A 22,591-nucleotide genomic window follows, 5' to 3' on the forward strand; every position below is an offset into this window, starting at 1 on the left:
TAGAGCCTTTTGGGTCTGCTAGGTATAGAATCATGTCATCTGCAAATAGTGATAATTTAAGTTCTTCTTTTCCTATTTTTATGCCTTTAATTTCTTTCGTCTGTCTAATTGCTCTGGCCAGTGTTTCGAGAACTATGTTGAACAGAAGTGGTGATAGAGGGCATCCCTGTCTTGTTCCAGATTTTAGGAGAAAAATTGCCTTCAATTTTTCTCCGTTCAGAATGATGCTAGCCTGAGGCTTAGCATAGATAGCTTTTACAATATTGAGGTATGTTCCTGTTATCGACAAAGTACAGCATCCCTTTATGTTCAAAACTCTAGAACCCCTAACTTCTTAGGAGGCATGCAGACTCGGAGAACATGGCCTTCACCGTTCTGTGTTGTTCCCACTTGACTGCGCCTGTACCACCAGGAGTAGTGCTTTACGTGCTGCAGTGGGTAAGGACAGCACTGGCTCTGCTCAGAGGCAGCTTCCGGATTATTCCGCATGTAACTCTACATGGCGACAATGGCATCCGGTTTTGTGAATCTGTCTGCCTGCCTCTGCAGCCCATCAGAAGCCCAGGTGCAGCCCAAGAAAGGATTGCCCAGAGGGCAAAGGCCACCCTGGGCTTCCTCTGCACTGCGAGCTCCTCTGCTCTCCAGGCTCAGGGTGACTGACTTCAAAGGGGCAGGAAGGAGGAGGGGAGTGCAGGGTGGGTGGGAGGCCCTGGAGCTGAAAAGCCGAGTACCTTTGCTGCCCTTTAGGTGCCCTCACCCCCCCTTCCCCTCAGACTGCAGCGCTGTCCCAGGGGGCCTGCGCCACCCATGTGGGAGTCGTCTAAATTACCCACAACAACTATCCTCAGAGGAGCTGTGAGCCCACTCAGGGCCCCTCAGGCAAATAATAAGAGCAATACTTCTCAGAGCTTCCTTGCTTCATTACTTGCTGCAGCTTTGTAGTTAATTGAGAATCTATTGCTCCCGGTGCTAATAAATGGTTTATCTTCCTGGACTTCCATTACTTAGAGGATGGCATCACTGTCAAATCTTCTATTTGGCTGATGTGATGTGGGATTCCGGTGTGTGTCTCACAGGAACCGAGGGCTACGTCCTTGTTCTGGTTCTGCCGTTGGCAGAGTTGATGGGAATGAGACTGCCGGTGCAGCAGGCCTCATCTCCATCGCACCCTGCGAAGGTTCCAGGCTGTGAACTTCCTGGTCTCTGGTGGCCTCCTCGTGAAGAGGAATGGCTTGGTTTGGGGTGACAGGGTAGACTGCGCGTATTGCTTTCCAAATATCTCTGAGCTGATGTGAGAGCAGAGACATAAGGGCAAGAGCCAAGGGCGGACTTGGCACAGCAGCACCCTGACCGAGAAGAAGAAAGAGTTCTTGATTTTGTTGGAACACAGTTTAGGAAATAGTTCATCTAAATCTGTCTGTAGCTAAGAGGACAGAGCAGTGACCCTCGAGAGGACACACTGTGACTTCCCATTACACAAACAAGACGTGACAGCCTTAGCCCACGCCGGTCCACTTCCTTCTTCTCTGCTTTTCCACTGTGACTCCTGGTTAGCTCCTAGCCACTCTCTCTTCTCAGAATCTGGAACAGTCTTCCTGACCTCCCAGAGTGGGTCAGGTTTCCCACACACAGCTCCCCTGTGCCCATCAATCATTTTCCTTCTCAGTGCTTACCTCACTGTGCTGAGTTTGTCTTTCCCAGGGTATTCAAGGAATTGAAAGGGACCCCTGCCCTGTGCAGGGAGTGAACTGATTTGCTTATTGTTCATCTTGGTCTAGAGTAGGGGGTCAATAAATATTGCATGCATGGATGGATAGATGAACAGATGGATGGGTGGATGGATGGACGGATGGATGGATGCATGGATGGATGAACAGATGGATGGACAGCCAACCAGGCAGACAGTAATGCAGGGATGGATAGAAAGATGGGTGGATGGATAGATGAATGAACAAATGGAGGAAGGCTGGGCAGGATGCATATTAAAAGTTCTGGGAAATGGCTATTATGTCTCAACAAAATTTCTTGTTAATATATTTATATATGAGTCCTAGAAAAACTTTTATTTTATAATTTAGAGCAATGCATTTTAGTTATAATCGCTTCCTTGATTGCATCCTGAAAATGCCTCCCTTCAATTTTGATAAGGTAACAAAATCAGGGTCTTTTTTTTTTTTCTCCAAAACTTCCCCAGGCTCATCACTTTTACAAGAATCCTTTCAGCTCTGAGGCACTCAATGAAACTGTGAACACATACCTTTACAGCAAGGAATTTAGATAAGGATAATTGCTCTCCCTCTGAACTTCTGGATGGATACTGGCTAGCCACCTTACTTTCCTGGGCAAGTCTTCAAGAGAGTAGTAGCATCCAGATGTCATCCTCTGCTAGATACTAGAAAGAGTATTCAAAGTATCCCCCTTTTTTTTTTTTCATGCACACATGCTTTTATTTACTTTGAATCAAAGGGTCACAAAAATTATTTCTAAGGTCAACATCAAGCAAATAGAAAGGTGCTTTAGAAATCCAGTTGCCTTGGAGTTTATTTAAACTAAGAGGAAAAGGTCACAATGTTTTCATGCAACACATATTTGGCTTTGTAAACAACAATTGTGGCAAAAAGCAGAAAGACTTAAGGAAAACTGAGCTTGTGATCCATACAAAACGCCGACATTTTGGATTGAACATAATGAAATATTTCACCTTTTGAAATACTGTGACAGCCCTTCTTTAGCTCTCTGCCTATCACCCCACCTTCCCTGCAACTGCGGGGAAACTCACTAAGCGTCTATCCTGTTAACCCTTGCATGGCACAACAGGTACCAAGCAAACATCTCAGGCTGAAGGCTCCTGACTCCCGCTCACCCCGTCTGTGGCACCACAGGCTGGTACAAGCAGCAAAAACTGGAGTCCTGGCATCATCCTGAAAGCACACTCCAGCGGGTGCAGCCCGGTGACCCTAAGCAAAATGTCCCCAACAGAGAAGGAAAGCAGTTGAATCTTAAAAAAATAAACACACACACCAAGAGGCACAGGCCACATAATGACATTACAGTAAGAAGTGAACTAATATACAGCCGTGGTCCCATAGGGTTAGACTCCTGCAGTGGTGTAGCCATTTATCCTTGCAGTGCAACACGGGACTCAGGTCTGTGGCGGTGCTGGTGTCAACACACCTACAGGGCTGACAGTCGCCTGAAAGTAGAGCACCTACAATTATGTACAGCACATCGTCCTCTGTAATGATGATTAACAGCTGGTTTAGTGTTTACTATACTGCTCTTTTAATTGTTGTTTTAGAGTGTACTCGGGCTAGTTATTTCTTTAAAATCAACTGTAAAACAGCATATCAGGTGATGTCAGCTGCAGGCTCGCACATCTCTCATTGACCGTGTCTCTTATTGCACCATCGTCTCTCTCTGCTAGATCTAAGCTCTAGATGCTTTGCCCACCGTGGCCTAGGAGCAGCGTGCTGTACTGTACGTAGCCCAGGTCTGTGCTAGGCTGTGCCGTCGAGGTCTCTGCAGAAGTGCTCCATGACATTTGCATTCCATAGAACACATCCCATCGTTACGTGACGTGGGACTCCACATCCACATGTATGTTATGGGTTTCCAATTAAACTATCCCACTGAGAGGAAGTGAGAACATGGCCAGCGCCCTTGAGATGCAAGAGGGGCCAGTTGACCCCTCCCAGCCCTGAAATCTTCACCAAGGACTTTGCGATTGAGGTTTTCCTGCAGTGTTGAACAATGATGTCTGGTTCTTTAAAAGCCTTGTGTGATGCTAAAGCGGTCAGACACCCCCTACCCCCAACATGTGCTTTGTGGCTGACTGTTCTACATCAGCTTCCTTCTGTGTCCCTCGGGGATCCTGCTCCAGCCTTTGGGGGCTTTGAGGACATAACACTGCTCTGACCTCACTGCCCTGAGGCCCTTTTCAGATAGGACCACGAAGTGGCCTCACCTGCCAATAGGACTGGATAGACCATGCGTGGGTCCCAGTGAAAAATGGAAATGCAGGACCCTTGTTCAAAACAATCACAAAGTTGCTTAGGGGCTCGATAAGTTGCCAAGGCTGGCTTTGAACTCGTGGTCCTCCTGCCTCAGCTTCCTGAGCCACTGGAATTACAGGTGTGCACCACCACTTAGCGAGACCTGTCTCTAATTAAAGATAAAAAAGGACTGGGGATGTGGCTCAGTGGTTAAGCACCTCTGGGTTCAATACCCAGTACAAAAAAAAAAATCATGAGGAACGGAGGCCAGTGCCACAGAACGTCACAAGCAAGGTGCCGGGGCTGGAAAAGTCAGTACAACACACTTGACAAAAACAGAGTAAAGAGAGAATGAGTCAATCTCTGCACAATCCAGCATTAGCACACTCTGACTGGGCCATAAATCACATCGAATGGGAGTGTTTTCAGCTGCTCTGATAATGACCTTGTGGCTCCTGGTGGGAAATGAGGGTCTGTCTTTGTCGTAGGGAAGAGGGGGCCTTCTGGGGAGGAATCCTGGCATGTGGGGAGGAGGCCACCAGCAGCTTCCCCTCGGGCTCCTCCTGCAGGAGGAGAGCCTGGGAGGCCGAGGGAGGGGAGGGCCCAAGAGGGGAGGGCGGCAGGGAGAAGAGCCAGCCCTATGGCAGCCTCCCACACACGGGCAGCTGCCAGGGCCTGGCCTGAATCCACCAAGACCTTATGTAGGGGACCGGCTGGGCTGGCCATGGACCTCCCCTTCTCCTGCCCTGATGTGGGCCACCCCAGGGCAGCACAGGGCTCCCAGGGATGGCATGGCCTCTTCTCCCAGTGGCTGCAGCCTGTCAAGGACGAGGGGCCCAGTCTGCAGGCACCACCTTGACGCCCACATGGGCAGGAGAAAGAGGCCACAGACAGGGACCTCCAGCCTCCACACTTGGAAATGTGACTCCGTAGGGTTTGCATCTGCTGAGGCTTCCCACAGCCAAATTTCCTCGGCCCTTCCCACAGACTGGGGACAGGCTATGGCCAAGATGTGGCCTCTCCAGGGAGAACACACTCTAGGGGAGAAGTAACTCTCTTCATTTAAGAGTGATCCAAATGGATGGAGGAACATGAAGCCCCCAGAGGCTGAGCTGTCCACTAGCCAGATGGTAAAGACTGACAGGGAGGACAATCACCTTCTTCCTGGGGTGGGCACCATCTGTGCTCCAGAGACAATGCGAGGACAAAAGCAGACTGACGCAAAGCCACCCTCCAAGGACAGAGGTCACTCCGAGAGGCAAGCTGCCCAGAAAGGACACCAGATCTGAGGGAGGGACTTAGGAAAGTGGCTTAAACTATATATTCTGGGTTCAACGTCTGTATCCCCAGGTAGCTAAGATCCGGATGGGCAGAAACCTTGTCTGTCATGTCCCCAGGGTCTACACAGCAACAGCTCCACAGGTGTGTGTTGAATGAATGTGTGAACTAAAAAATGAGTTAAGGGACTTGCAGTGTTTAGCACAAGCACAGGGGATGGCATCCAACAGCAGCCTTCGGTCCTTGGAAGAGGACCAGATTTGAAGGAGGGAGACACCCAGCCAAGTCTTTCTTCCTGGGTTCCCAGGGGTAATTAAACATTAATTAAACATTAAAAACCCCCCTCCAGCCCCAACAAGACGTTCCTAGGGAGGTCGTCTAGACAGTTCTTCTCGAACTTTCATGTACACACAGACACCTGCAGATTGGGTAGAAATGCAATTCCCAGGCAGCGGGCCTGGGGGAGGCCTGAGACTGCACTGCTAGCAGGCTCCCAGGAGATGCCCATGGTGCCGGACCAAGGTCTCACCTGAGCAGCAAGGCCCAGTGGACACTACTTTGAGTGGCTTGGGGTCTTGTGATTGGACCTGCATTTAAGCCTGATCTGAACATCCAGGCTGACTCCACACCCAAGGAGAGCAAAAGGTTAAGGCTACTCCTGGCCTTTTACAAAAGGGAAAGCCAGCTGGGCTGGCCATTCTCCCCTCCCTTCTGTACCAGTCCCTCACTCTCCACCAGCTTTTACAGGCCAGCTGTCCCAGGAAGGGGCTGTGAACTTGAAACAACCTGAAGGTCGTGGGCAGCCTCCCATTTCCTAGCAGTGTGTGCCCTCCGCCTAGAATGTTGGGGACCTGGAATATATCTGTCATCACAGAAGACAGCATGCACAGGAGGAAGGGAGAGGACATGGTCCTGGGCCTCAGGAGCCAGTGACCACGGGGTGTGCTCTTGCACAGCTCGTGAGATGGAGCCTTCAGCCTCTGTGCACTTGGGGACACGGTCTATGCCTCCGAGCACCTCAGGAAAGCCATGACATCCCTGTAAGTGGGGAATGCTTTCTGGTTAGAGGTCTCAAGGGACAACTATGCAGGGTGTTGGGGGTCATGAATCGGCTGGCTAAGTGCACCAGGTATATTGATGGGCGAGCCAGAGCAGCCATGCTCCAGACTTGCCTGAACTCTTTCAGGAACACAAACGCCAGGGCGGGGAAACTTCGGTTCTCATCCCACGACCATGGGAGCCACAGTGACCTGCTGAAAGCGTGGAAGCTGAAACGCAGGCTTCCTGTTGAGTCTCCAGAATTGGGGAGAAGTTCATCTCAGATAAGCAAGACTGTCTCTACCTGTTGCTTGGTGTTGCTGTGCCACTTCCTGGAATGTGGTCTCTTTTTATTCTGAAATAGTTTCGGGTGTGCAGGCCAAGTCGCAAGCCTGGCTTTGGCACCTGTGACCATTTTGCCCAATGTGATGTCTTTTGGCTCCTGGAACTCGCTCCTCGAAGGCCCTAGAGGGGTGTGCTTTATTTGACCTTGGCTTTCTCTACTGGGTCCTGCACAGGGCTCTGCAAGCAGAGCAGGTGATTGAGGTCAGGTTAGAGCAGTACCGTCCAGCCCAGGGCAGTTAAGCATGAGAGGGATGCTCCTGAGGACCGGGCACCTCTCTTTCATTCTCCACCCATCCTGGGGTCTTGGTTTACTGAACAAACAGGTCAGTCAGTACAAGACAGGAGTCTACCACATCTCACCCATCAGAGCCCCTAGGTGCCCTCAACCTGGTAACAGCCATGTCTTCCTACTCAGATTCTTTCTCCTGATTTCATTCATCAGCAGTTGCCCAAGGCCACTTCCTCTGGGAAGTCCTCCAGACCCCTTACATGCCCCAAACCGGCCTTGCCAGGGTCCTTGTCACCTCCCACACACTGTGTCCTGCTCAGTAGCTGCCACACACTCGCCCCAACAGCCACGATAGATAGCTGTGGCCAGGCTCAGTGGCTCTGCACCTGACATCAGCAGTCCTCAGTCCTGACAACTCTGCTGTCCAGACCTGTCCCATCCAGGCCCTTCTCCCTGAGCCTGTGCACACCTTGGGTGTGGCCACCATCAGCTCCTAAAGCTGTTCCTCCCTCCAGTCATCCCTTCCTCTGAGCCAGTGTTTTCCAGATTATAAATCAACTCAGTAGCAGGTAATAAAGTCAAGTTCATAAAGAAGAGGAGAGGATAGGGGAATAAGGATGGGTAATGCAGAATATAGATGATCAACACATGGTACATGTCTACATAAATATGCCACCATGAAACCCATTATTTTTTATAATTAATACGCACTAATAAAAGTAATAGGATAAGCCAGGTGTGGTGGTTGTATACCCATAACCCCAGCAATTCAGAAGGCCGAGGCAGGAGGATGGCAAGAGCAAAGCTAGCCTCAGCAACTCAGCATGGTCATAAAAAATAATAAGGGCTGGGGATGTGGCTGAGTGCTTAAGTACCCCTAGGTTGAATTTCCGGTACCAAAATAAATAATAGGATAGACTGTAACAGAGCCCATTGTGCTCAGTAAGTACAAGTAACTTTGTCTCAGACGTGTGATAGCTGCATGTGTACATGCATGTGCATGTGCGTTGGGTTTCATTCTGACATACTTCCTCCGTGGATCTTGATCACCAAAGCTTGACGGCGTCCTTCTGTCTCCCCACAGTGGAGAGCTGGCCTGCCACTCTTACTCCACATACACGTTGCCTTTACATGAGCCCTGCCCTGTCTGACCTCACACTCAGCACTCAGCCCAGGGATCCTAAGGGACCCAGGCTCCCTCATGTTGGGCCGTTGGATGTACTACCTCTTCCTGGGATAACTTTGTACACTCTCCCAGCTAGTTTTTACCTGCCCTTCAGGACTTAGGTGTCTGGTCTCGACCTGTCCTGCTCTCCCCAAGAATGCATTCGGTGCCCAGGGTGGCAGAGCCCTGGTTCCCTATCCAGGACCCCTAAGGAAGCCTCAGTCAGAAGCTGAAAGAGCACAGAGAAATATTTACACCACAGGAGTGAGCAAACAGCACCACAGCGCCCATCCTGTGGGTCCCAGAGCATCTTGGACCTCCAGCCCCCAAACTGTGGGTGACCATGTGGCCCGCACCCTACCAATCTCTTAATCCCCTGGAAGGCAGAAGCTGGCCCCACCCATGGCCAGAGCATGGCCAGGGTGGAGGCACTTCATAAATGTTTTGAATGAATGAGACAACACCTAGAGTTAAGAGATGTCAACTCCAGCCCTCCAGGTTGACAAACCACAAGCCTCCCAAGGGCTGTGGCCCTGTGAGCCACCTGGGATCATCCTGCCCTGTGGCAAGCACGGGTTTCAGAGAATGTTTACCAGTGAACCTGAGGCCCCAGGGAGAGATTTCTTAAGAGATGCCCAACCCCTTATTTGGGGCCTAAGTAAGTTTTGAACTGTTGTCCTGTTGGGTCCTGAATGACGGCAGCTTATGAGCAAAGCTTTGTGCATGAGGGGGCGGTGGGGTAGTTCCTGGGTTTGCTTTTCTGCCTCAATTCTACAGGAAGGAGAAGACAGGAAGGAAGTTCCCTGATGAACTTGAACACTTTGTCACAGATGTGGCTGTGCCCAGACCACCTCCCTGGCCCACATTTCAGGAGGTCAGACTGTTCGATGTTGGCCAGAGACCTCTCAGAAGGCAGGAGTCACGGGGAAGCCTTGGGGCAGAACTTGACAGTCTGGGCTGAGGGCAGAGACAGCAGAGAAGCGCACCCAGCCCACAGGACCCCAGGGGAACTAGACAGACCATAATTCCAGCAGCAAAAATCTCTCCAAATGGGGCCTATAGTCCCAGTTTCTTCTTCCCGCTGACCCTGATGTAGCGTTGCCAACCTAGTCGGGGAAATGGGGAGTGACGAGAAACAAGGACGGTCACATGTTAAGCATGTTATTTGGCCTCAGTTTCCTAATCTATAAAAGTGGGGAGAATGATGGAGCCCACCTCACCTGGGGGTGAGGGCTAAGCCAGAGCAGGGGCTGGGTTGGTCCCACACGGCAGTGTTATGGTTGGGTTGTCACTCTCCGTGGACATCATGAGGAGGGCACAATCAAAAGCAAGACGGTCTAGAGGGGTGGGAGGGAGGAGAAGCAGCCAGGCAGGGCCAGCCGGCCTTTCCCATCCAGGGTGCATGTAGGTATGTGGGCTCCCTGCTCTGCCTGGTCCTGGGGTCTCCATCTTTTCATGAAGCCATTGTCCTGCACCAGAAGCAAAGGTGCAGCCAGACTCGGACAGAGAGCCGTGGGCCGCAGGTAGACCAGTGGAAGGAGTCTGCAGGATCCTGAAACCGATCGTTCATGAGCTGCGCAGCTGCACAAGTTCAGGGTCAGCCTTGTCTGCACATGGGTAGGAAGGGACACTTTGGTGCTCCCCCCATTCCTCTTCACTGTCACAATCATGGGGCTCTCTGGCCAGAGGGGCCTCCCTTAGCTTAGTTCAGTTCAGAGACTTTGCAGCAAGGCAGCAGTCAGGGGATTCCCCAAGGTCACAATAATGCAAATGCTGCTGACTTTATTTCTATTTATTTATTTATTTGTTTGTTTATTTATTTATTTATTTAGGCAGGGTCTGGCCGTGTGGCCCCCCCCTGGCTTCATGCTGGCCATCCACCTGCCTCAGCCTCCCAGACAGCGAGCATCACAAGGGGTGCGTAGGCACTTCCTGTTCTTCCATTCACTTTCTGTTTGGCTTCGTGTATCTGTTTATTTGTTTTACTTTTGGCTCTTGGATCTACAGGATGTCTTTAACGAGCCTTACGGTAAATGCTCCTCGTTAACATTCAGGTGCACCAGACCTGGCCCTTCTCAGTTTCTCAGGGAAACCCTCCAAGGCTCCTCAGCTATCATTAGAAGTCAATGAAATTAAAACGTCTAATACGGCTCTTGAAAGCCTCCAGAGCAGCAGAGAGCCCCTGGCCCTGTCCACAGACCAGGGAAACCCACTTCTGCTCACCCCACCGTCCTGAGGCAAGGCCAGGGCTGTGGGTCCCAGGGCGCAGACTCCCTTCCGGCCTTTGCCGTCCCTGCTCCTCCCCTGCTGCCTGCCCCAGCTTGCTCCTTGCTAGAAGGAAAACACCCGGCAAGTTCATGACTGGGGGGGCTGCCCGGGTGCTTTCATCTTGGCTTAGTCCAGTCAGGCCTTTTCAAACGTACACTGAGCACCAAGGTGCCCAGCAGAGTGCTAGATCATGGGAAAGGCAGTCCTTAAATTCGTCAAGAAAGTCCAGAAACATAACCCTTCCCCAAGACCATGATGGTACTGAGTGAGTAGCTGAGTACCAGGCAGCCAGAGCCCGGGGAAGACCAGGCCTGGCCCAGAGAGCTTTCCCAGTGACTCTGATCAGGCTCCGGAGGGATCACCCTCTCCCAGCCACTCTTACAGAATCAGGAAGGCACACTTTTCCCCAGAGTGGAATGTGTTTAGGGTCTTTTTCTCATCACAAAGTTGACACACACTCTACTGAACCTTTCACTCTGAACCTCAGTCTTCCGTCACCTCCACCGTGTCTCACCTCCTGCCAGAAAGTCTTTGTTGGAAGGTCTGTGGGTGCCACCAGACCCATTTTAATGCATATGGAAACCTTTACAAGTACAGTCACAGAAGCATCTTCTGTGTGATTGTCACTCAACAATGGAACGGGCTCCAGGAAAATAGGGGACGGTGGATTTTTTTGTTGTTGTTGGTTCTTTGTCTATTGCAATGGTAAGTAAGCCCCATCTGGACTTTAGCCACCCCGCTTTTCCAGGAGTGGAGGATTTGGTGGGACAGGACACTAGACTAGCATCTTCCTGGGGTGCTACGGAGGGCAGCTGAGGCTGGAGGGTGGGGCTGCTCCAGTGCATCAGATGTGACCCCTCACCAACCTCTCTGTATATATCTAGGCCTTACGTGCTTCTCCTAAATGTGCATTCTCCAAAAATCTCACGGAGCGAGGCTTCAAGTCTGGGGGGACCACTCAGGGAGTTTTATTCTTCTCAGGAGCAATGCCCCCTGCCCCACCCCGATAACTGGTCTTCTGTGGCTCTCTGCCGTTCCCTGACTCTTCACACAGCTCTTCCTCATTCTCCAGCTTGATCTCTTTATTTATGATACATAGTCGCTTGACTGCTTCTCTTCTTAATGCCTTTGGGTTGTTATAGAGACAAAGTTCAAGGCTAGGAAGGAAGAGGAGAGAGAGAGAGAGAGAGGAAGGAAGGAAGGAAGGAAAGGAGGGAGGAGGAGAGAACAATGGTTTCCCATTTGCCCTCATCCCCAGCTCCCTGCACAGGATTTTCTTGTGTGGGATGGGTGATTATTGATTTCCATGACCCGTGATAAGGACAGGAGGCGGGAAGGTCTTGGCAGGGGTATTCCCAAGGCCCAGTTTGACTCCTGGTCTGTGTCAGTACCGGATTCTAGAAGATTCCTCAGCATCTACAGTAGGGCATGCTGTTATGTCATAACTCACCCCCAGTGTCAACTCAGTGACCAAAGTGGCAGCTGGGGAATTTAGGCACACACACATGAGAAAATCATCTCTCTTGGTACAGCCGGGCTAATTAATACCCAAACTCCCAGGTAAAATTGCTTTGAGACCCAAGTCCCCCCTTCATAAAATGAACAATTAAAACAACACCTCCTCCTACAAAGCCATTCATTACTGCAACAGTTCACCTGAAAAGCACGTGAACCCCAGCTATAACCATCCTCCTTCCTTTAAGTAGCTGTGTAACCGTGGGCAAGTCACTCAACCTCTCTGGCCTTCAGTTGTCTTAACCTTACAGTGAGATGGTTGGACTTCTACTACAATTCTCTGACTCAACCACTTTGATCAATGACCCATGCTTCACAGAGAAAAGAAAGACCCTCCATGGGGCTGGGAGAGCAGAGGCAGGGGACAGACCAGACGCTGGTCCCCAGCAGCATCTCCAGGGGTCCTCCTGCTGCCCTGGAGTCTGGGGATCAAGCCTGGAGCACCCCGAGCTTTAAGCTGGGGTAAGGCCAGCTTGCTTGAGGCTCTGTGAGCACATCAGACACTGGTCCCCGCCCCAGGTGTAAGAGCAGGCCCTCAGCATGCTCCAGCCCTGTCTCAAGGGCTCTTTGGGGGCATGGTTGGGATGCAGCTGAGGGCCACAGAGTCGGCCCAAGGGACATGGGGCTGGGACACAGCTTAAAGTCTGCCTTTTCTCTAGGGGGGGTCCACGCTGTCTGCTGGAAGGCGCCTTCCGGTATGTCCAGTGAGGCACGACGAAGACAGCTGGAGAGAGGCTGGGGGCCACTGCGGCACCCAGAGGTGCTGACGGAGCGTGTCTTTCAGGTGAACTCCCGGGAGAGCATGGCCCACGAGGAGGACTCTAGGTGGACGCCCTGGCTCCCTGTCCTGGTGGTAAGTGGCTCTGAGCACCTGCTCACACTGCCTCCTCAGGATGCAGGAGGTCCCCCCCCTCCCCGGCCAGTTTCCCAGCAGCCTCCGGGGTCTCCATTTCCCCAGCTGTAAAGTGGGCATAATGGCCGCAGCCCCTCTTTCCTGGGGTTCGTCTGAGGGTGAACTAGGATCAGGCCTGCCCAGCACCAAACACCATCTGTGCTCACTGGTGTGATTGGTGGCTCCCTTTGTAGGGCTCACGGGTAGAGATGACGTCCAGGGCTTGTTGGTGTTGTGCTCTCCGCAGCCTTGGGCCTGTGTGATGGGTCCACACTTGTGGGCCCTGCAGCTGAGAAAGATCCAGAAGATCCTTCCTTCCAGCACTCCTCCTGGGGATGAGGGTGGGCCAACAAGTGATTAAAACGTCACTGTGTGGAGGAGCCCCACTGTTTAGGCTCAGGACAGGAGGCCCCCTCATCCTGGGCCTTGGAGAGAATCCAAGATTCATGGGTGATGAGAATCTAGAGCAGCCTTAGTGAGGGGCTGGCCTTAGACAGCAGGGTGAGGAGGAGATGGCTCTGGGTGGGCATCTGCTGGCAGGAGGCAGGGGTGGCCAGGCCCAGCTGCTGACAGCCCGCAGACTGAGCACCAGGGGACCGCTCACTAGCTTGGCCCTCTTCTGGACTGAGCACCCAGCACCACCAGGGCACTTCCTTCCCAAACCAGCCCCAAGCCCTCTGAATGCCGACCCTGATTAGGAATGTACCTCAAGGAGGCGTGGAGCCTAAAACGACCCCCCTTTTGTGGCAGGTGTCCCTGATGTGCTCAGCCAGAGCAGAGTACTCCAACTGTGGCGAGAATGAGTACTACAACCAGACCACGGGGCTGTGCCACCAGTGTCCCCCCTGTGGGCCAGGGGAGGAGCCATACATGGTAAGGACAAGCCCGGGGGCTTGCTGCCATGGTCCCGATGTCCTGAGCTGGCATTGTGGTGTGAGAGGTGTGCAGGGTAAATCAGGACAGTCACCTGTGGCCGCTGGACATTGAGACCGAGTGGCGTGAGCTGTCATGAGCCCAAGATGTGCTTTCCTGCTGAGCACACGTCAACGGGTTTCTCAGGAGTTCTTCATTTTTCTAGAGAATGGCTTTCTGATCGTGCCCTGATTAAAGAGGTGTCAGAAGCATGACTGAAATGCGACGCATCTCCCTCCTCTGGGAAGCTGAGCGTGATTCTCTGTGAAGCGCTAAGAATCATCTAGGCTTTCAGTCCCCGGGTTCTTGTAGTGTGCTGAGAAAAGTTGGACTCCCAGGGCTGGTCTACTCATGGGACATTCCAGGAGCCAGTGGAATCTATTTCAGGGACCTCAGAAGAGGAGCAGCATCTGAGACCCAAGGCCAGAGGGGAGGGAGGGAGCTCAGAGCTGGAGCAGGAGATGAGGTGTTGCAATTAGGATGAGACAGGTGGCTGAGGGCAGCAAGAGCAGCATCTGGGAAAAGGTGGTGTGTCAGTGCCTTGCTGCTGTGCTGACCCGTGTCCTCTGTCCGCTTCCTTGGCCAGTCCTGTGGCTACGGCACCAAAGATGAGGACTACGGCTGCGTGCCCTGCCCAGCAGAGAAGTTTTCCAAAGGAGGCTACCAGATCTGCAGACGCCACAAAGACTGCGAGGGCTTCTTCCGGGCCACCGTGCTCACACCGGGGGACATGGAAAACGACGCCGAGTGTGGGCCATGTCTCCCTGGGTGAGTGGGGACCCTGCAGGGCTGACCCCTGAACAGTGATGGCATAGGGCCACAGACCCTTTGACAAGGCCCATGGGCACCGGAGACCTTAGAGCAGTGTCATGCCTGCCCCTCATCCCATTCCACAAGGGCAGCATCCAGGACGGTGAGTCCTGTCACCAGGTGCCCTGTCCACACCTCTTACGTGGACACTCATCATCGTGCATCTTCTGACTGCCCAAGTGAAACAAATTTGCTGAACAGTTACAACAAGACAACACATGTAAAACCTTCTGAAAGAAAAAAAAAAATATTCTACGTGAAAGTATTCTTGTTAATATTCTGGAAAACCTGAGGGTAAAAACTACTAATAAAAAATGTTTGAGTCAGATGATGCCTGTAATTCCACCGCAATTATGTTATGTATCAAAAGTCTTCCCAAAAAAGTGAAAATGCAATTAGCCTAAAAGACAGAAAGATTTAATCTTCCTTTTTTCCAGGGAGGACCCATTAGTAAATTCTGCCTAGGACCAGAAACATAACCACCTTGACACCCAGCATGCTAAACCGCAGCTGTTGCTGCTGCTCCCTCTAGTGGCCACAAAACATAATGCTTTTCAAGGACGGCAGAAAAGCAGAGCCTGCCTGATGGAGGTGGTGCAGGTGGTGATGGAGGAGATGATAGTGATGACGCGGGTGATCAGGAAAGTGATGGTGGTGGTGGTGGTGGTCGTGCAGTTGGAAGTGGTGATGGAGGTGATAATGATGATCATGGAGTCACGGAGGTGATGATGGAGGTGATGATGGAGGTGGTGGTGATGAGGATGGGCATGATGGTGCAGGTGGTGATGGAAGTGATGATAATAGTGATGGATGGAGGTGATGAGGAAAGTGATGGTGGTGGTGGTGGTAATGGTAGTGATGGTGCAGGTGGAAGTGTTGGTGGAGGTGATAGTTATAATCATGGAAGTGATGATGGAGGTGATGGTAACAAGACAGGTGTTTTGAATAGCACACTTCACTTCACAATGTGCTTGCATAGATGTCTCCCTGGACATGTATCAATTTAAGAGGAGGAAGAAAATAAGAAGATGTATCCAAAAGAGGACATGGAGAATTAGCAATAAGAAGGACATACACAGTAGGAAGACCCACCAACTTCAAGACAGATGGAAAGCAAATTAACTCTTTACCATGAGGAGATATGGTTTAAACTCACCCCAAATAACCTCATTCAAATTTTGTTACTAAGAAGCATGCCCATCTGTGGCTTCCACCTCTGTCTATCTGTTGGTGACGATTCCCCTTCTACCCTCCAGTATTTTGTCTCTCTGGCTTAGGCTTAGCTCCCCAAATATAGAATCAGCTGTCCAAATACTGGCTGGACAACCCTATGCCAATGTCCCCAACACAAAGTATGAATCAAACATATTTTTCAAGTGAATCTATAAAGCAGGAGGTTAGGTACCTGACACAGAACCTTATTTTCCAATATGCAAACAAAAGCAGATAACAAAAAACTGAGAGGATATTAGACTATTCTCTTAGAAAATATGATAAAAATAAAGTTTTTTAGCTGGGTGCTTTTAATTCAGTTTTTGTGATTATTGTGCTGCAGAGCAACTCCTCCAAAAGGAACATAGGTATTAGAAGAATCAGAATCAAAGCATTCCCACCCAACTGCACAGATATCCATTTGGACTGCTCTTTGCACACACTCTGCTTGCCTCTGTATGACAGAAATTCAGTAGGATCTTGACATTAGATGGCGAGAATCAGTCTCTGATAATTAACATGCTTCCTAGAGTTTTATCTTGATTGATTCATTCATTGATTTTATTGGTGCAAATACATGATTCACAAAAGACATGCAGAGCTCCCAGGAATTAAGTAGAGAACAGTATTGCAGACCTTATCATGTTCACCTTTGCAAAACCTAGATTTATTCTGAAGGCTTCCCAGTGTGAGTACCTGACCAGGCATTCGTGAGTTAATGTGGCAGCTCCAGTGTTTGTCTTCATAAACCCGTCAACTAAAGCGACTAGACCGGCATCAGTGAGATGAGGGGAGACATGCTTCCTCTCTCCTCAGTGGAGGACTGAAACAAGGAAATCAGCAACCACAGCACCGTTTAAGTAAGGCACGCACAGAATGTTCTAGAAGCCCATGGAAGCAGTGGGATCATAGGGGTCTTAGGCTTCTGGAGGTGGGAGGGAGGTGGTCAGGCTGAGAAACAGGGCAGAGCTTTCCTAGTGGAGACTGAAGCCCAAGTTCAAAGGGTCTAGGGTCTGATTGGGTTCGTGTGGCAGAGCAAGAGGTGCACACGTGAGACGTGGAGAAGCCAGCAGTGGGTAAGGACCAGATGGAAAGAGCTCTGGAAACCAGCACTGAAGATTTGTGTCTTCAGCTTGCAGCTGATGCAGGTCACTATGCAGATTGCCACGCTGGAGCAGGACACGAAAGGGCTGTACATTAGTAGTGGTAGGGAAGGCAGCTGAGGGAAGAGCCTGGAGCCCAGGGCAGGGTCAAGGTGGGAATTGATGAGAACTGGGGCTGGGGAGGAGCTGAGTGCTGGCCAGCAGACAGCACTGACCCTAGTTACAGACAGAGGGCACGCGACAGGAAGAGGACTCTTGGATGTCTGCCTTTGGCCGATGAGGTGGACCGTAGAGTCATTGCTCCAATGCATAACAATAGGAAGAAGTCCTTATGGGAAGGTAGAGGCAGGTGGAGACTGTCTTGTGAAATCTGAGGTGCTGTGGGCATCTAAACCAAGATCTCCAACACAGATGGTAGAGGGTGTGGTGCTCAGGGCAAGATCCAGGCTGAGCTCAGGACTTGGAAGCCATCCACCCATTGATGGTGCTACAGCCTCTGGTCTGGACGGGCTCCCAGAATCAGCTTTTCAGAGGGGTTAAAAGGATGGTTGGCAGAGTTGACTGACTTGCACTGCTGGCTCTGACTTGGTCAGTCTTGTGGCCACATCGCCTCAGTAGGCTGTGGAATTCAGCTGTGACTTTGTTCCAGATGATCTCAAAGGAGCAGAAGTAGGTGCATGGAGCAATCTGTTTCATTTTCACTTAGAACCACAGAAACATTCTAACCAGACGGGACAAGCCTGGGGCCAGCCTGGTAAATACCCTGTCCCATAGGCTGATGCCAGCCTGGCACTCAGAAGACTCTGTAAGCCGTGAAGACAATTTGCTTGGTGCTAACACTTACCAGAAAGTATCCAATCACTAAAGAAGTTCCACAATGAAAGAGTGGTGAGTTCCCCGCCTCTAGACGGGGTCAAACAGACGTGGATGGCCATCTGTGGAAGTAGCGGGGGATATCATGTACTTTGGAAAGTTTTTTTCCAGCTCTGGAATCATGAGTGCCTCTCTCCTTGCTCCGTGGCAACAATACCCTGCTTAGTCACACTTGATCTTCAGCACCCAGGACAGATCAAGGCCGGAGCACCCACAGAGGGAGGGCGCTCCTGCATGGAGACACATCTCAAAACACATCTCTGTGAGTTTAGGTTCGCCCTATGGATGCAAAAACTTCTCAGTCAGTCCCCTGTTTGGCTCTGCAATGTGATATGTCTGTTTAAAGCAATCCCTACCAGCCCCAAGGCCACCAAAACAGAAGGCCCCCCTTTACCTCCGGTCTCCAGTGTCCTCATGGTGGCTGATGCCCCCACCGCTGATGAGGCTTGACTGGGGCAGGACCCTGAAGGGCTCTGGCTTCCTATTAGATGCTGTTGATTTAGAGAACAAAATGAAGCTCTCATGCTATGTCCCAGAGGAGGATTACAAAGCATTTTGGCAAGTTGGCATTATTAGCTCGATGAAAGGCGGTTTTCATTCCCGAATCCCTGTGGTTATTGGGCTGCGGATGCAGATTACCTCCTATTTGTCTTTCTAACACCAAGGCAGCTTTGGCCCTCTCCCCTCCCTTGTGGTTTGGCAGGTGCCAGCTCCTCGTTCTTTGCAGCCTCCTCTTTGTATCTGAATGTGGCCGAGACACTCACTGAACAATGAGCAGCCCATGGGGCTTTCCTGTTGGGAAAGGTTGTGTGGGGGAGGACCAGGAACCAAAACAGGAGGCAAGGGAGAGGTTAGCTTTCACAACCTCCCCAGCGTCTCTACCTCCCCCCCAGAGGGACTCCTGAGGCTCCGCACCACGCCACACCATTCCCTTCCAATAGGACACTCTACAGAGCTGGTGCCTGGAGAAGGACACAGAGACTGGCCCTACCTGCCAACATGTTGGAGGGAAATTGAACATCTCAGGGCTCATCCATTGCAAGCTTAAGGGTAATGAGAAAGGAGACTCTTCAGGGGAAATCTGTATCTATTGACCTGGAGGAAGTCACTCTCTGGATAGAAGATTCTAGAGACCCCATTAAAACTGAATCTTGGCCGGAGTTATACAACTTAATGGATCCAGAAAGAACAGGGAAGTAAAAGAAAAAAAGAATTACAGGCCACCCCAACTTATAAAGGTTCAATTTTTTTTTTGAACTTTCCAATGGTGCAAAGGCAATATGCATTCAGTAGGAACCACATTTAACGTACGTGAGCCTTAAGTTAAGGGTGAGTACTCCTGTGTTTCATTCTCAGTATAGCACTCAGTACATAACATGGATAGTAAACACCTCATTATAAAATAGGCTTTGTGTGAGATGATTTTGCCTAACCGTAAGCTGATGTAAGTGCTCCCAGATGGGCTAGGCTAGGATGTGTATAATAAGTTAGTTACATAAATGTATTTTCAAATTAACAATGTTTTTAACTTAGAATGGACTCAGCAGGAGATCAGCCCATTGTAAGCCCAGTAGATACAGGGGAAAATCAAAATATGGGTCAAAGAGTAGGAAACTGGCCTTTCCATAAGGAAGAACTTGACACCCTGGTGGGTCACAGATCCCTAAGGGAACACTCAACTTCAAATCGATGAAATTCTATCAGATGGCTGTTTCCATTCCTATCTCGCCCTGAGTGAGAGATAGAGGTTACACTATACCAGGAGGAGTTCAGGTTTGTCCTAAGAGAAAAACCTAACATTTAGAAGTATTCTCTACAGGAAGCAATATGCGCTTGCTGATAAAAGTGGCTTCTCTCTATTGCAAGATATTTGTGTGTGTGTGTGTACCAAGTGTTGGAACTCAGGGGCACTCAACCACTGAGCCCCATCCCCAGCCCTATTTTGTATTTTATTTAGAGACAGGGTCTCCCTGAGTTGCTGAGCACCTCACCATTGCTGAGACTGGCTTTGAACTTGCCATCCTCCTTTCTTGGCCTCTCCAGGCACTCAGATTAGAGGCGTGTGCCACTGCGCCTGGCCACAAGGTATTTAACTCTTGTGCCAGGTGGAGCTTTCTGACAGTTTCCTGGAGCCGACCTATGTTTCAAAATATCACAGGCTTTCAAAGTGGCTCCTTCACTAAATTACTTACAGCATCCCACAGATGAGTTCCAATGCACGTTCAGGGTCAGTGCAGGAGCATAGAGCCATCCAGAGCACCCGTGGGAATTAGAAAGGAACCCCAACCCCAACACACACACCCGGAAAAAGGCCACAACAGATGCAGCCGCTCCCTAGATGCTCAAAATGCAAGTGCCCCAGTGCATGCCCCACCTGCCTTTGTGATTTTGGAGCTTTATCTAAGACTGAGCCCTGAACAGTATGTAACAGGATGGGCAAGGCTGTGGTTCTCCTGCTCAGAAAGCGGGGAGAGCTCAGGAACATTCTTGGGGGCTTCTGTTTAACTCAGCCCTTGGAACTTCTATGGAGAAGATCTGGGTGTCATTGATTAACTTGTCCTTCCCGGATTTATCGAGAGCTCTCCAAACTGAGTACCTAGCACAAAGTGCCAGAAATGCAAATGTGAACAAGGCTTGCCTCCTGCACCCAATCCTGATAGGGAGGAAGAGGCAGAGGAGGAAGTCCTAACAGCTGTTTCCCAGAAGTGGTACGCTGGACCTGGTATTGGAAAGCTGCAGGTGGGGCTGCCTGGCCAACCTGGCATCTGTCACCTTCATGAGGCCACATGGCAGATAGGAACCCCTGGGCAGATGCAGTGTTGGTCCCCACAGCGCCCTGCTTCACAAAGATGGCCTCCAGAGAGGGCACAGGATGTGTTTCAAAGAAGCTTTTTCCATAAGGCTTAACTGTAAGGCTGGCCACTGTGGCTTCTCAGAGGAGTGTTTGGAGAGTGGTTAATTAATGTTTACAAGACACTCAGGGATCTGAGGATAAAAGGCGTTGAGGAAGGGCAGGCAATTATGCCCATGATGTTTCTGGTAATGGTCCAAGCTCATGAAGGCCAGAGCCCAGACTCCCCCCACCCCCCCCCGCCCCTGGCCCTCCTGTACTCTGTGTCACTTACCACAGCCATCCGTGGGGGCCTTCGTGGTGCAAAGCTAATAAAAAAGAGATTAGGAGACAACCATTGAAAAATCTAGTAGCAGAGAGGGATTTTTCATCTCTCGAATTGTAATAAGGGAAAGTGTTGGCAACAGCTCACTTCTTTATTTAATCAACTTCTCACAATGTGATAAATGGCTCCGTGATCACCCCTGAGTGTTTATGGAACACAGGCGCAGGCCACGGTGAGAGCCAGGGCTGCAGAGGAAAGAAGCCGGGGTGCCTAGGAGGAGAGGGCAGTGTCAGCTTGTCGCTGTGTTAGCAGGAGGCGGGGAGGCAGAAGGGTCGAGTCCTGCACAGCACACAGGCCACAGTGGCAGGAGGACCTATGCCAGTCAGTGTGGTCATGGGGCTGGTGTAGTGACCAGAGCATCATTTGAGGATAAAGGATTTTAAGCAGTGAATAACTTGTCCTTGTCTAGGAGTCTGTGCGACCCCAGTGTGAACACTTGCAGCTGTCTAGGTGTTTTGGGTCAAGCACGGTTGGTTGTATTGTGACCTGGTTGCATTTCAAGGTATCTTTAAAGCCATCTGCATTGATCTGTCTGGACAATGCAGCTGTCCTTCTATCTCCAACAGCCATCCTCTGCTGGCCATCTCCATTCAGTGGCATTCAGCAGTGACTTGGGTACTCTGGGACTTCCAGGGGTTCCAGGGACTCAGAGACACTTTTGCTAAAAATCCCACCAGGCTACAGGCTCAGAGAAGGGAACCCGTTGAGGGGATGTCTCTCCTCCATGAGCATCTAACCTGTGGTGAAACACCCAGGGCCTACCATGGGGGACACGTGGATATTTCTGGTGGACGATGTTGATTGAAAATGGTGATCTCATGCACATGCACACAGACACACACACACACACACACACACAACAACAACAACAACAACAACAAATCTCTCAGGAAAGGAACTAAAAGGAGGCAGAGATTAGAAGAAAGGCCCATACTGGCCCAATATCAGAAAAAGAATGTACCATTTCAAGATACGCTACAAACCCCCAAGGAAACTCAGTAGGCGAAAAGGGCTCCTAACACCTAAATAAATACATATTTTTAAAGGGCTGCTGGTGCAGCAGGGCTCCCGATTCCCACTGTGCTGTCTCATATCCGGCTTTGATCACAGGCCTGCCAAGAGGCCCCGGTCTGTTGTGGTCAGTGCCTGCTCTGGTGTGCCCACCTCACCTGGCTTGCTTTGTCTCGTCTTGCCTCCTGCAGCTACTACATGTTGGAAAACAGACCCAGGAACATCTACGGCATGGTGTGCTACTCCTGCCTGCTGGCTCCCCCCAACACCAAGGAATGTGAGTGTTCTGCCCTTCTGTCAGAACCCTATTTGTTCAGCATGCATGTCTTTGACTTTGACTTCCGGGGCTTGTAGAAAGAAGCCAATCCCAGCACCAGATAAGATTAACTAGAGCAAAAAGCAAGATCAAAGGCAGGGAGTTTGCTATGGAGGACAGAGTTTGAAGCAGAAGCCCAGGTTGTAGTACCAGGCACCTCACCTCTGTGAGCCCTGACATTCTCATCTGTAATATTGCGAGTACTAAACTCTGACCCCTCCATCTATGTGATTATTGGAAAAACCAGTGAGATCACAAATGCAAGGATATTTTGAAACATACTGCAAGGTGCTAGACAATTTTAAGTTCTCGTAAGTGTGTGTGCATGTACACACGCACACACACACACACACACATATAAACACATGAGGCCTTAAATATATAGAAATGACCATAATTAATGAAAAAGATGACAGAAAGCTCATATAAACCATCATCTCGTGGGTTTAAACACCT

The 22,591-nt window shown here is 50.5% G+C and overlaps 1 protein-coding gene across 2 annotated transcripts in view; it reads left to right on the forward strand.

The window, feature by feature from the left end:
- The window catches only part of Edar (ectodysplasin A receptor), a 97,792-nt gene that overhangs the window by 50,450 nt on the left and 24,751 nt on the right, over positions 1–22,591 (forward strand). For both annotated transcript variants that reach the window (XM_015499659.2, XM_015499660.2), the window contains exons 2-5: positions 12,615–12,683; positions 13,473–13,595; positions 14,221–14,402; positions 22,011–22,096. In XM_015499659.2, coding sequence (XP_015355145.2) covers positions 12,633–12,683; positions 13,473–13,595; positions 14,221–14,402; positions 22,011–22,096 — 442 coding nt within the window. In that variant the 5' untranslated portion in view covers positions 12,615–12,632. The remainder of the gene's footprint in view (positions 1–12,614; positions 12,684–13,472; positions 13,596–14,220; positions 14,403–22,010; positions 22,097–22,591) is intronic.

This window comes from Marmota marmota, unplaced genomic scaffold (genome assembly GCF_001458135.2).
Source record: "Marmota marmota marmota unplaced genomic scaffold, marMar, whole genome shotgun sequence".
Lineage (NCBI taxonomy): Eukaryota > Metazoa > Chordata > Mammalia > Rodentia > Sciuridae > Marmota > Marmota marmota.